General features: G+C 44.0%; 1 protein-coding gene across 1 annotated transcript; it reads right to left on the bottom strand.

The window, feature by feature from the left end:
* Window positions 1-308: 308 nt before the first annotated feature.
* On the bottom strand, window positions 309-3,585 carry LOC123096278 (very-long-chain aldehyde decarbonylase GL1-10). The gene is made up of 5 exons (XM_044517968.1): window positions 3,049-3,585; window positions 1,974-2,296; window positions 1,647-1,794; window positions 1,516-1,548; window positions 309-820 (listed from the first exon to the last, which is right to left on the bottom strand). The coding sequence occupies exons 1-5, from the start codon at window positions 3,376-3,378 to the stop codon at window positions 749-751; spliced, it is 906 nt and encodes a 301-aa protein (XP_044373903.1). The 5' UTR covers window positions 3,379-3,585; the 3' UTR covers window positions 309-748.
* Window positions 3,586-13,609: the final 10,024 nt, after the last annotated feature.

Below are 13,609 nucleotides of genomic sequence, written 5' to 3'. Positions count from 1 at the left end.
GTGACCAACACTCATGCCCTATCAACGTTTTGGTCATGACAACAAAAAAAGTTGATCTATGTTTGGATGGCTACCAATGTCTTGGCATGCCAATGTTTTTGTACCCATTCAAATTTATTTTTCTAGCTGATGTTGACCAATTCATCAAAATTTTGGCTAGCCAACTATTTTGTCGTAGAAGTTAGGCTAAAACCAAACACATCAATTCTAACTAACAAGATCGCCAAGGTGATCCTCTAGAATTTTGTAGTCTCATACTGGTATTGCTCATCGAAAATTCCCCCCAAAAGAAAACCTCACAAAACATATTGATCAACGAAAGACGACATGCATCGTAAATATAGGGAAAAAGATAGATTGTCCAATTATGTACAACATCTGATATTGGAAGCACAAAGGCAAATGCTCTCGACTATGTCTCCATATTTGACGGTTCCCACATGCCTGCTTACTAGAGACATGTCACGTAGTATGCAAAGACGCACACTTTCAAGCATATCACGAACTAAGCACCATTATTACATCCGATAATAGAGTAGTGGAGCTATGTGTACGAATGGAGGGAGAACTGGAAATAATTAACACTTGGAACGACTCTGCCGGTGGTTCAAGAGCCACTCAACCTTAATGATTGGCATAGAACAATTATTTATACTAGTGTACTCCATCATGGGGATATATATCCGGAGACCACTTGAATTAGTGATAGGATTTGTATGACCATGAGTCCTCTGAAGCCAACCTCTCTCTAGTCCTGCTTTCCACCGTTGAATCCATTGTCGGCTCCTTTCTGAACGTCGCTGCCTGCCAACTCCTTCAGCTGTTCGATCCAATGATTCAAACAAACAAAATTACATAACATCAGATGTTTGCCTCCTCGACAAATCTAGGATGCAGGTAGTCTGTAAAATAAATACCTTCCTTTTTGTTTCCCTATGTACGTGTCATATTACGAGTTTAAAAGAATTGACAATATAAGCTTATAAACTTTCCTATAGCTAACTGATAATTGAGGGTATGGGTGCGTGTATGTATTATATACTCCCTTCATTTACAAATATAAGATGGTTTGGATATTTCAATATGGACTACATATGGAATGAAATGAATGAACACGAACACTAAAACGTATTTATATACATCCGATTCACAAAAAATTAGGCCATATTATATTTGTGAAAGGAGGGAGTCCATCCCTGTAACATGAATAATTTTAAACTTATTTCTTAAGGAAAAAATATCAGGAATTGTTCACAAGTACAGGAAAATAATAATCATAGCGGAAATCCAAAACCAATCTATCCAACCTATGATTGGTGGGAGTCAAATAATGTTCTTTAGCAGAGAACCAAGATGCCACGCCCTAGGAAGTAGACAAGTTTTCAAGCAAAAAGAGCCAACATATCACACTATTATTGTAATAGTTGGTGTGAAATATTATTATGCTTAAGCATAGATAATGTTGATTGTTGAAAAGACGCTTCTTCAAAAACAAAAAGATTGGTAGAAGCTTACCTTTGCCAGAGTTGCCTTGTGATATTTGTAGCCCTGAAAAAAGATCGGGAGATGACTTAGTAACCTGCCATCAGTTCTTAATTCATATGATTTTAAATCATTCAAGTGTAAGATAGCAGAACACTAGATACCTTGTCCGTTCCATAAATATAATCACAGTAGGTGAAAACAGGAGCGAAGTTGCTCTTGCTCTGTCCTCCTATGTAGTGATGGTAGTCATGGTGCTCTGCCCCTCCATAGAACGGTATATACTTCTCAGCATTGAATGGCAACTTAAATCTGTAGTCGAAGAATTATTTAGATAAGACATGTGTTATAAAGCTTTTTTTTCTCAGGTCATAAAAGAACATGTTTATAGTTAATTTGATTGGTCTCAATATGTTTAGAAATGAAACAAGTCAGATATCTGAATTCAAGAAAGAAAAAAAGCCCGTTAGATGGAGTGCAAGTGATGTTACCCGCTATGTATGTTGAGGCTCTCAACCAAACGCGCAGCAAACCAGATCCACAGCGTGGTAACATGGCATGGGACGAGAGCAGGGCCAGCCAAGGAGGGTACGGCAAGGATGAGCATCTCAGCCCAGTGTCCATACCATGCGGCATACGCCATAGGCGCCGTGAACTCATGGTGAACATGGTGGATCTTTTCGTAACCCCATTTTGTGTGCAACAGCCGATGGAGCCAGTAGTTCAGATAGTCTTCCACCAAGAAGTATACTGTCAGTTGCGCCATTATCTCCCCCATTGACGGCAATGGAAGTCCCGTCCGTATGTCCATTATCTAACAAACACACAATATAGAAACTGAGTTGTTGTTTTCTTGGAAGTTTGTTCTCTAGGCACTTAAATTTCTTATAGCATATATAGGTGCTTTCCTAGTTACTTCGCATGTTCTTTTTTTTTTGCGAATGATTCTTCTCATGTTCTTACTCTTAGTGTTTTTCAGTCATTGGATTTCTAAATAGTTACATCTACATCAGTTGAAATTTCTATGCACCATGTCCATGTATGTTTTCTATATCTATCAATTTTAGGTAGCTAATACTCATCCAGATAAAAGACCTAAGTTACGTCTCTGAACCTTTATCCAACGAGGCTCAGCTTGCAGTTGCTGAACTGTGCTGTACTGGACTTATTTTACACTCTTCTGCGTACAAATAGCGACAGAAATAGGGAAAAAATTGTTAGCAAACAGTAGAACATACAAAAATTGATCAGTCGCACGAGATTATAATAATCTACATCAACGCCATATAGAGCATGAATCTTTACTAATTAATAACAGACTAGTGCACAGTATTTATCTAGTGATTTGTTTTTTCAATCTAAATTCAGGTCCAGAAGATTCAATTGAAAATTAAGTATCTACTCAAAGATTCCAACGTTCACATGCAATTTCCATCTTCTAACTCGGTAATAGTAGGCGAGATCTAAGTCATTAATCTAGTTTCATTTTTATGTTTTTTTTCATGAACAAAAAACCTAATTTCCTAATTATAACCAGTAAGTCACAATGCAAGAGGTGTAGTAGACCTTGGCGGCAGGATACGAGATGAGCTGGTATGGCCCGATGATGAGCAGCGAGACGCGAACGGCGTCCATGTAGCAGCGGAAGAAGGTGGCCGGCGGGTGCTGCACCTTGGGCTGCAGCTTGTACGGTGCGGCGGCGGCCGGCGCGGCGAGGTCGAAGAGGGCGAGGGGCAGCGGCGCCAGCGTGTAGACGACCAATGTGATGGCGATGTTGGGCCAGTGGAGGTAGCGGTCCGGCACCGACGCCGAGTAGCGGAGCCACGCGGCCTCCGCCCACGTCAGGGCGCGGCCGAGCGCCGCCTCCGCCTCGCCGGCCGTCGCGTACGGCAGCATCTTACCGGCGTCGGTCGATCTCGCGAGAGGAAGGAAGGGTTCTATCTGTTGCTCTGCTCCGGGATCGGGGCAGAGGCCGTTGCGCACCTTGGAAAGTTTCCGCGTCCACGCTATGGGTGGCTAGTTATACTCGCGTCAGTTGAAGAGGAGGCCGGGCGTACGTGTAGATGCGCTCTGACCCGCGGGACGTGACGGAGTGAGCAATCGGAGGGCTTGCATGTTGCCTTATTTATAGTGGATGTCAGTTAGCTAGGGCAAATGCAATTGCGTGACTCCAGGTTCCTGAGTCACCCATGCCGTTGATGAGCCCAGCGAAAAAGTAGCACTACTAAGATGAGATAAACATTACTCTTGTTTGTTAAGGTAATGATAAGGACCATGATATGATTTTTCTGTTGTGGATTATTCCTCTCACGTCTAAGCTACCACCATTTTTTTCCTCCACGTCCCATCTTCGATCACATGTTCACTAAATAAAACAGGTGCAACAAGACGTGACAAAAGATCGTCTTTTTCTAGCACCGCGGATTGCCTTATGCCTTAATAAAGAGTTAAAGTCTAATTGGTTCACACCAACCGATTTTGTAAAGAATGAATACTTTTTTTAGGGGAGAAAGAATACTTTTCTATTCAGTTTTTTTTTTGAGAATCGCTTTTCTATTCAGTTGGAGGAGGATTCTAATCCTGAGACCGGACCACTGGCTTAGCCGGGACCGGGCCAGGCCCTAGGCAAGCCCCAAACCGAATATGTGCTATACCAATGAAGGAATCCGGCGTCACGTCTCGGCCCGTGGCCCGGCTAGTCTGGGGCCTGGCTGCACCTTTGCTTAGAACTATCTTCTCCCAAACAATTGACTGAGACCCCTCACTTTCTCAAAAAAAAAAAAAAGATTGAGACCCCTCACCAAAATTTCATTGAGTCATTTTAGGTATTAATAAAGAAAAACTGTCATCATTTTGGGGTTTTTTGCCGTGTCATTTTAGCTCTAGTAGGATTCGGTCATTTAAGCTTAACTAGCTATTGTCTGTGCGTTGCGCATATATATATTTTTGCGGTTCAACACCAAGCATGTCCAATATATACCTCACGCCCATTATATTTTAGATTTTGATAAGATTTAATTTTATTTGAGTATGGATAGCGAAAATTGTCATCTTCGTAGTCTCGTCATGATGCATGCCACTTGGTAGTTTTCTTTTCCTATTTTGCTTATGCTTTTTTTGGGCATGATTGTGATGTTGCCCCAGCCGTCTTAGTTGCTTTGCCACTGTGGTTCTGGTTGTATGGATGTTTGATTTATATTTATAAAGCGGGGTGAAAGCCTATTTCAAGAGAAGGCAAAGAAATTTTTGATTAGTTGAGGTTATGGTAAGATTTGATTTGATTAAGGTATGGATAGGAGAAGGCAAGAAGAGTTTTGATTTGGTTGAGATTTTGGAAAGATTTGATTTGATTTGATTGAGTTAATGCAGAACGTGATTTTGAAAAGTACCGATTTACCTTATATTATCCCAGTTCTTGTATTTATGTTGGTCTTTATTTTGTGCGGCATCAGTTGAGACTACCAAAAAAAAGTCAACCGAAAGCCAAAGGGGTCGTGGGAGGAAAATGCCGAGGGATGAAGTGAACCGAACCTACCAACTCCTAGAGACTAGTTGTCCTTGGCGGCTGGAACCCTAGCCGCCGCCAGGAGAGGCCAATCTTCCAGTGCCGTCCTCCGACAGCTCCCATCCGCTGCCGACCTCAGTTGTCGGTGGTGAGGAGGGTCGCCGGATCCACGCGTGTGGATTGTTTTTACTCTCTCGTGGTCTAGGTTTTTAGGTTGTTCATCGTCTTGGCTTCGGCGGTGACGATGACGACACTGAATAAAGATTCTTCGAATCCTTCCGACGAGGCCATCGGTCCTATGGTTGGGGATGAATTTGGAAACCAGGTTGCTCAAGTAAGGATGGCGCGGCGGCGGCGGCATCCTCGTGGTGGACCTGTGTCCTTGGGCTCCGCCGTTGTGATGACGTTTGCTCTAGCTCGGCGCGGAGCTTGGGAGGTAGTCCAGGAGCGGATTAAAGGAAATATGCCCTAGAGGCAGTAATAAAGTTATTATTTATATTTCCTTATATCATGATAAATGTTTATTATTCATGTGAGAATTGTATTAACCGGAAACTTAGTACATGTGTGAATACATAGACAAAACCGAGTGTCCCTAGTATGCCTCTACTTGACTAGCTCGTTAATCAAAGATGGTTAAGTTTTCTAACCCTAGTCATGTGTTGTCATTTGATGAACGGGATAACATCATTAGAGAATGATGTGATGGACAAGACCCATCCGTTAGCTTAGCATTATGATCATTTAGTTTTGTTGCTATTGCTTTCTTCATGACTTATACATCTTCCTCTGACTATGAGATTATGCAACTCCCGAATACCGGAGGAACACTTTGTGTGCTATCAAACGCCACAACATAACTGGGTGATTATAAAGATGCTCTACAGGTGTATCCGAAGGTGTTTGTTGAGTTCGCATAGATCAAGAGTAGGATTTGTCACTCCGTGTATCGGAGAGGTATCTCTGGGCCCTCTCGGTAATGCACATCACTACAAGCCTTGCAAGCAATGTGACTAATGAGTTAGTTTCGGGATGATGCATTACGGAACGAGTAAAGAGACTTGCCGGTAACGAGATTGAACTAGGTATGAGGATACCGACGATCGAATCTCGGGCAAGTAACATACCGATGACAAAGGGAATAACGTATCTTGTTATGCGGTTTGACCGATAAAGATCTTCGTAGAATATGTAGGAGCCAATATGAGCATCCAGGTTCCGCTATTGGTTATTGACCAGAGATGTGTCTCGTTCATGTCTACATGGTTCTCGAACACGTAGGGTCCGCACGCTTAACGTTCGATGACGATTTGTATTATGAGTTATGTGTTTTGGTGACCGAAGTTTGTTCGGAGTCCCGGATGAGATCACAGACATGACGAGGAGTCTCGAAATGGTCGAGAGGTAAAGATTCATATATTGGAAGGCTGTATTCGGACATCAGAATGGTTCCGAGTGATTCGGGTATTTTTCCGGAGTACCGAGGGGTTACCGGAACCCCCCGGGGAAGTGTTGGGCCATCATGGGCCTAAGGGAGAGAGAGGGAAGCCCGTGGGGGGTGGCCGGACGCCCTCCTCCTTGGGGGTCCGAATAGGACAAGGAGGAGGGGCGGCGCCCCCTTCCCTTTCCCTCTCCCCCTCCTTCTTATTCCCTCCGGTGGAGAAAAGGAAAGGGGGGGGGGAATCCTACTTGGACTAGGAGTCCAAGTAGGACTCCCCGCATGGCGCGCCCCTCCTGGCCGTCGGCCTCTCTCCCCCTCCTTTATATACGTGGGCAGGGGCACCCCAAAGACACACCAAGATTTTTCTTAGTCGTGTGCGGTGCCCCCCTCCACTGTTTACTCCTCCGGTCATAGCATCGTAGTGCTTAGGCGAGCCCTGCGTGGATCACAACACCATCACCGTCGCCATGCCGTCGTGCTGACGGAACTCTCCCTCAACCCTCTACTGGATCAAGAGTTCGAGGGACGTCATCGAGCTGAATGTGTGCTGAACACGGAGGTGCCGTACATTCAGTACTTGGATAGGTTGGATCGTGAAGACGTTCGACTACATCAACCGCGTTAATATAACGCTTCCGATTTCGGTCTACGAGGGTACGTGGACACACTCTCCCCGTCTCATTGCTATGCATCTCCTAGATAGATCTTGCGTGATCGTAGGATTTTTTTTGAAATTGCATGCTATGTTCCCCAACACAGATGCATATTGTGGTCTGTATTGACGAATTCTGAAAGACGGAACGTGTGTTGGGTTCGTGGTTCGTAGATGACAGGTATGGTTTCCTCCTTCGGCGTCTTAGTCATGGTGGGGGGCCAGATTTGGAGTTCGATGGCGTGTCTAGGTGTTGCCCCGGTCTGATCCATTCAATGGCAAGGGCTTCACTTTTGCTGAGCCACCTTGGAGGTCTGCAAAGCTACATATCAGCCATGGAGCCGCGTCGAGTTCGGGTGAGGAGGTGATCCGCCATTCTTTTCTTCGGTGGCTGTCGTGGTGGTGTCAGAGCCAGGTGACGGGCGTTGGTGTCAGGCTCAGAGGTGTTCTTCTATCTTTTCAGTTTTATCATGTCGGTCCTAACGTGACTTGTACTTTGATCTTTATGATATGAATGAGACACGTATTATCATGTAAAGGAAAACTCCTAGAGACTAGTAATTATGCACATGCAGTGCACGTTAGTATTAGACAAAATATTAATTGTATTGCACAATAATATTTAAAAAAATACTACACGTCAATATTAGGTAGAATATAATTACTAGGCCTGATATTAATTAGTCAAGGGCGCTAAATATATTTAGTGCTAAACATGTTATAACACTATAAACACCGAGCAATTTAGACCGTTGGATAGTTGTGATGGGTGAGATTTATTAAATATTTGCAACTCGCTTTTTTTAAAATTAGTATAGATAAAATATGACAATGTTATGCCACATACCAGTTGACACGTCATCACAGCAATATGCTCGCTTTGCCAAGGCCCTAGCGAGTACTGCCGCCCACGAAACACACGTGTGTGTGTCGCTAGAAGTGCTGGCACCCAACATTTAGGCTATAACCAAAATTTAATTGGCAGCAAAACGAAATGTTACATATTTTTTGCACGAATACCAAACAGAAACTTGTGTATGCACATGGGTAATACCTTGATGCACTCGAGTGCTGGTGCACCTGATAAGGAAAATAATAATTTATTAATTATAGTAAAAGTAAAAAAAAAACCCAAAACTAGAAACAAAGTTGACCTACTTTTTCATCCGTATGAAATTTTTACCATGGGAATAAATTTTCATTGACCTCAGGCCAAAAAACCAAATTTCCTAGTATAACTAATGAACAGTAACTTGCATATAGTCTTGATTTTGGTTCTCCTCGCCCACAATACGCTGGAAGGTATTACTTTGCGAAACGTTTTATACGATACAACATTTGGTTATGTATGTTTAAATAAATTTTAGGACCTTTTGACTTTTTCTCGAATTACTATGTCATTTTTGCGTATCGGGTGTATCGGCACACAAGTTTCCTCCATGTGTGCACATTATATATTACCATTGGTTTAAGGGATGGCTATATGTCTCAATCTTGGGGACGCAAGGTGATATCGGCATTGTTCTACTTTCCTTATTGGTAGCATGCGGATAAGTGTATGATTTTTTAAGATCTCCTCAACGCCCCCACGTCCAGCTTCTGTTTCCCCTCTCACGGTCTCGTCGGTGGCCAAAGGAGTGGGGACCCGCCTTTTTTGTTATTCTTAGTTCTAGTAGATCCTTATTTTCCTTTGTTTTCGTCTTCGTGGCGGCATCGATGAGGTGGTGACGGCGATGACGCATTGGAAGAAATTTTCTTCAGTCTCTCCCTACATGAACAATGTCTGAGCTGGTGCTGACAAAGTGTTATGTGTTGCTAAATACGTTGGCTCTCTTCAGATACTGGTAGCTGGTGTGTCAATCTAGCAAAGCAGTTTGTTGGATCTTGGTGTGGTGATTATATACACTTCTTTTTTATTTGTTTTTGCAGCACGGCCCAATTTCTCCACCCCTCTAGACTGGTGGTGGAGAATTGCAACCTTTCGGTGCATGGTGTGATGCCCCCATTTGATGTTTCTTCAACAATTATTATGTCTCGTTTCTTGCAGAAGTGACTATTACGGTCTTCAAAACCTGGTATGACAAGAATGTTTGCAGGAATCCCTTTCCCTTACTGCTACTTCGTTGCGATTTTCATGGTTCGCCGAGCAACGTAGAATCGAAGGATGAAGATGCCCGTATGATTTTTGATATAATTTTAGTTTTGGTTGGTTGCTTTGTGTCTTATTGCTTTTCATTGTACCGGCTACCATTTTCATCGATAATAGATACCCTTTGGGTGTGTTTTCTCAAAAAAGTGTAAGATTTTCAGATTTTTTTAACAAAACTATTGTATACTGTCATTATTTAGTATTTTACATTTCATGTTTAAGCCATGTTTGGAACATATCAACTTCAAATGTGGAAATAGAAAATATGTAGGAATTGAGATGCCATGTGTTCTTCTATGCGAATAAAAATAGCAGAAAACTACAAAACTATCGTTGGGATGTTACGCAGAAAAAACCTTATGTTTGTTTTCTTCCAAAATCCCTATGGCATAGGCTATTCTATATGAATTTCAAAAGAATGCAGGTGAGAAATTCCTTTATTCCAAATGATATGGAATATGCTCTAAAACTCCTACATTATTCCTTTTGTTCTAAAAGGGGACTCACACTTTAGACTCTACTCAAAGTTAAAAACAGAATTTCAGGGCAGGTCTGTTTCATTATTTGGGGTGGTGAATATCAGATATACTCTCTCGGTTTCTTTTTAGTCTCCATATAAAATTTGTCTAAATTCAACTTTCATAAAGTTTGACCAACTTTATAAAAAAATTACCAACATTGACAGTATAAAATCAATATCATTAGATGAATCACGAAATTAATTTTCATATTATATAACTTTAATATCATATATGTTAATATTTTAAATATAAATTTGGTCGAACTTTGTGTAGTTTGATTTCAAACAAATTTTATAAGCAAAGTATGAAAACAGAGGGAGTATTCTATTAAAAGGATTCACATGTTGTAGGTGGATAAAGAAGTAATAACGAGACCTTTTTTCTTGCGGGGAAAACTTCCGATTTATTCATCACTATTAAGAAAGTACAAAAAACACTAGAAGTAAAAACTATATTTAGGTCCGTAGACCACTTAGCGACGACTACAAGCACTGGAGCGAGCCAATGACGCGCCACCATCATAGCTCCTCCCTCATCGTAATCGGAAAAAACATTGTTGTAATAGACAGTCAGGAAGCCGTCATGCTAAGGTCCGATAAGACTAGCGCACAAGAACAACAATCAACAAAAGTGTAGAGCAGAAGGATCCAACCTGAAAATATACGAACACGGGCGAACGAAGGCCAGACCCAATTGGATTCATCAAAGACAAACGCTGACCAAATCCCACGAGATCCATTGAAGACAAATCCCCACATGTCTTCCAGTGGCGCTAGACGCGTCGTCAGAACAGGGGCTGGACGGGGAGAATCTAATTCCAATTTCTGGGAGTCGTCACCGTCCTATCTTCCTAAGTACTCCCTCAGTCCCATAATATCAGAGCATTTTGACGCCATACTAGTGTCAAAAACACTCTTATATTATGGGACAGAGGGAGTAGGACACAAACCCTAAACAGACTCAAAAGAACACCTAAAAATAAAGTAGGAGCCCTCCCACCTGCAAGGGCCGGGATCCACCGCACAGATAGGCGGCGGCGTTGAGAGCATCTATAGCCGCGGACAGCAAATCCGACCCCTCAAAGCCCGCAGACGCGGACGCGCCCGGGTGCGTCCGTGGGCACTGACCGATCATGCCTCAAATTTCCCTCTCCACATCCGCCTACCTCATATCCATACAACGCATGCAACATAAGACCTACTCTATGTGATCAAACAACGCAAAACAAAATCGGCATCAAACAGACAACCAAATGCTCATAAACGAATTGTACATCATCCAAAAGATCATCATAGTTCATTGCCGGACAAGTTCTTAAGTTCAACAACTAAAAAAATGATAAAAAGCATAGGAGGAGGAGCGTCTTCGCCACTTCCTTGCCGGGCCTTTCTCCTTCCGGTCACCGCTTCGCTGTAGGCATCTGCGGGTGGTGGAGGATCTTGGTTGTCGGAGGACGAGGTGGAGCTGTGGTCGTCGCCGTTGTCGGAGTCGGAGTCGAAGAGGATGATCAACCCCTTCATCCGACGGACGGCACTGTCCCTCTGCCACTTCAACTTGGCGAGCCGAGCTGCCTCTGTCGGTACCTCCTTCGCCTCGCACTCTGACTGCTCTATGGCGAGTCGGAGCGCCTTCGTGTTCTTCCCCCATAAGCGGCGAGCGTTCGTCTCCGCCGTCGTGAGCGACTAGAGGTAAACCCAAGCGAGGAGCCGCTCGTCCTCGTCAGCCGGCATCCCGCGGCGGCGGCACACAGACTGCTCTGCTGCATCCCTCTCCCTTGTCGCTGCCTCTTGCGGCGGGCGACGCGCACCTCCGTTTCTGGAGTGCGCGTGTGGGCAGGCAGCGCACCTCCGTTTCTGGAGTGCTAGTGTGGGCCGGCAGCGCGGGATTAGCACCCATCGCTGCCCGCGCAGAGCCGTGGCCGGGAGGGGGGATGTCGCGGGGGCGGAGCGGACTACGTTGCCCTCCGCCGGGAGGGGCCAGCTCCGAGCTGCGCCGGCTCCAAGATGCGACGCGGCAGATCTGGAGCTAGCCTCGGTGTCCACCTTGGACCGCTCCAACGCAATGCGGAGGTCTAACTCCTCGTCGACATCGAGGTCGAAACCGGAGTGGCTGTCGGAGCTCGACATTGCGCAGGATTGGATCAGAATCAAATAGGAAGGAAGACGAGCACAGAGCGAGAGAGGAGAGTGAGTGAGTTAGGGTTCCGAGCGAGGAACCAGATTAGGGTTTCTTATGAGACAACCGTGGGGTCGGTGGTGAGCCGGACATGTGACGGACGTGCTTGTTTAGTCGGGCCGTGCTCCTCGCGGGCGCACGATCGACGGGATTGAGCGTAACGAGCCCCTGATTACCGGAAAAAAAACTAGCAGTAATTCCCTTGAACATGCAACGAATATCATCAGGTCGTACTAATCAATACTACTCCACTATGTCATTGTTCGATCGACACCCCTTGCTACCTGTGAATCGTCGGCGCCCTTACGGAGAGTCAGGAGAGGAAACAGGTGGGTTTTTGTTCTTCAGAAAATGCGAAAATAAATTTCTTTTTCCGAAAAGAAAGGGGATCTCGAAGGTGCGAATCATTCCTCACGCGAGGAAGGCCGGGACGTCCCCTTCCGTCGACCCGGGGGCTATCTCCCGTGACGTAGTTTTGTGTGGCCTAAGCAAACCTGGCCGGGGACACATGTCCGGCGGCGATTTGTTGACAGAGGCTGGCCTGCTGCAGCATGGTGGCGACCAGTATCATGACCGGCTAGGACGACGGCGATGGGCACGACGGCGACCGGGGCGGGGACGAGTTGTCACATGCACGGCCACGATAGTGGCAGGGTGGGCCTGGTTGCACCTAGACACAATGGCCAGCACTGGTTTCGGTAGTTCTCCGGCTACTGGCAGGACAGAAAATTGCAGAAAAAACTCCAAGACGCATTTGCAAGCTTACACTAGCCATGTACAAAGTTTCAGATTTTAATTCGCCCTATGTAAAGAGTAGCCAAAAAGAGAAAACTCTGACAATCCCACGGAAAACGCATAGGCAATTAGGTAGATATATAGAGAGCGATAGAAATTGTTTTCCCTGTCTTCGTCCGCCTTTTTTCTAGTGGACTGCACATGCATCTATCAATTTACACTTGTAGCCATCATGTAGCCATCATGTACTACCAATTTACGCTTGTCATAAAGGAGAAAAATACGCTTGCGATGAGCCAATGTCTCACATCAGACAGTATTTTATTTCTTCCTTTTTTCGTGGTAACGTGTAGATAGAATTGATTGATAGATCTCGATCGCCTTTGTACAAAGCTACAATCAGAGTACCTCACTGCTCACCCTGCAGAAAACATAGAATGGTACGCATGGGGCCACTTGAGACAGTACCCAACAAAAACGTCTATTAATCCAGAACAAGACACATCAACTGCTCTTTCGTTTCCTCTTAATGCAACCCTATCATTGGTGATCATTGAGCAAAAACGGAAGTATCAAAAAAGATCATGCATTAAGTAACAAATTGAAAAGTCCCAAATTTAAAAGTCCCTGAAGAACAACAAAAAAATTAAGGTCCTCGCAAAAATAAAAGTAAGTCTCAGGATGAAACGTTCAGATGTACTCCTTCATCAATCTAAAATATGCTAAGTCTATTAGTGCATCAACACAATCTGTAAGATGGTACTTTATCTACCAGTTTCTACGCAAACTAGATAAAGCACCGTGTGTTGCGGTGAGAATTAGGTGCAAGATAATTCAATGATATTTGATTGTATAGAGCATGAATATCTGAATTAACAATATGATAATTGAAATAAAAATACATATGATTTATTTTATTTATTATTGTATAGTTGTAAAATATTTAGTG

Source organism: Triticum aestivum, chromosome 4D (assembly GCF_018294505.1).
Source record: "Triticum aestivum cultivar Chinese Spring chromosome 4D, IWGSC CS RefSeq v2.1, whole genome shotgun sequence".
NCBI classification, from domain to species: domain Eukaryota; kingdom Viridiplantae; phylum Streptophyta; class Magnoliopsida; order Poales; family Poaceae; genus Triticum; species Triticum aestivum.
Note: the sequence above shows the minus strand (reverse complement) of the source record. Positions and strands in the feature narration are given on the sequence as shown.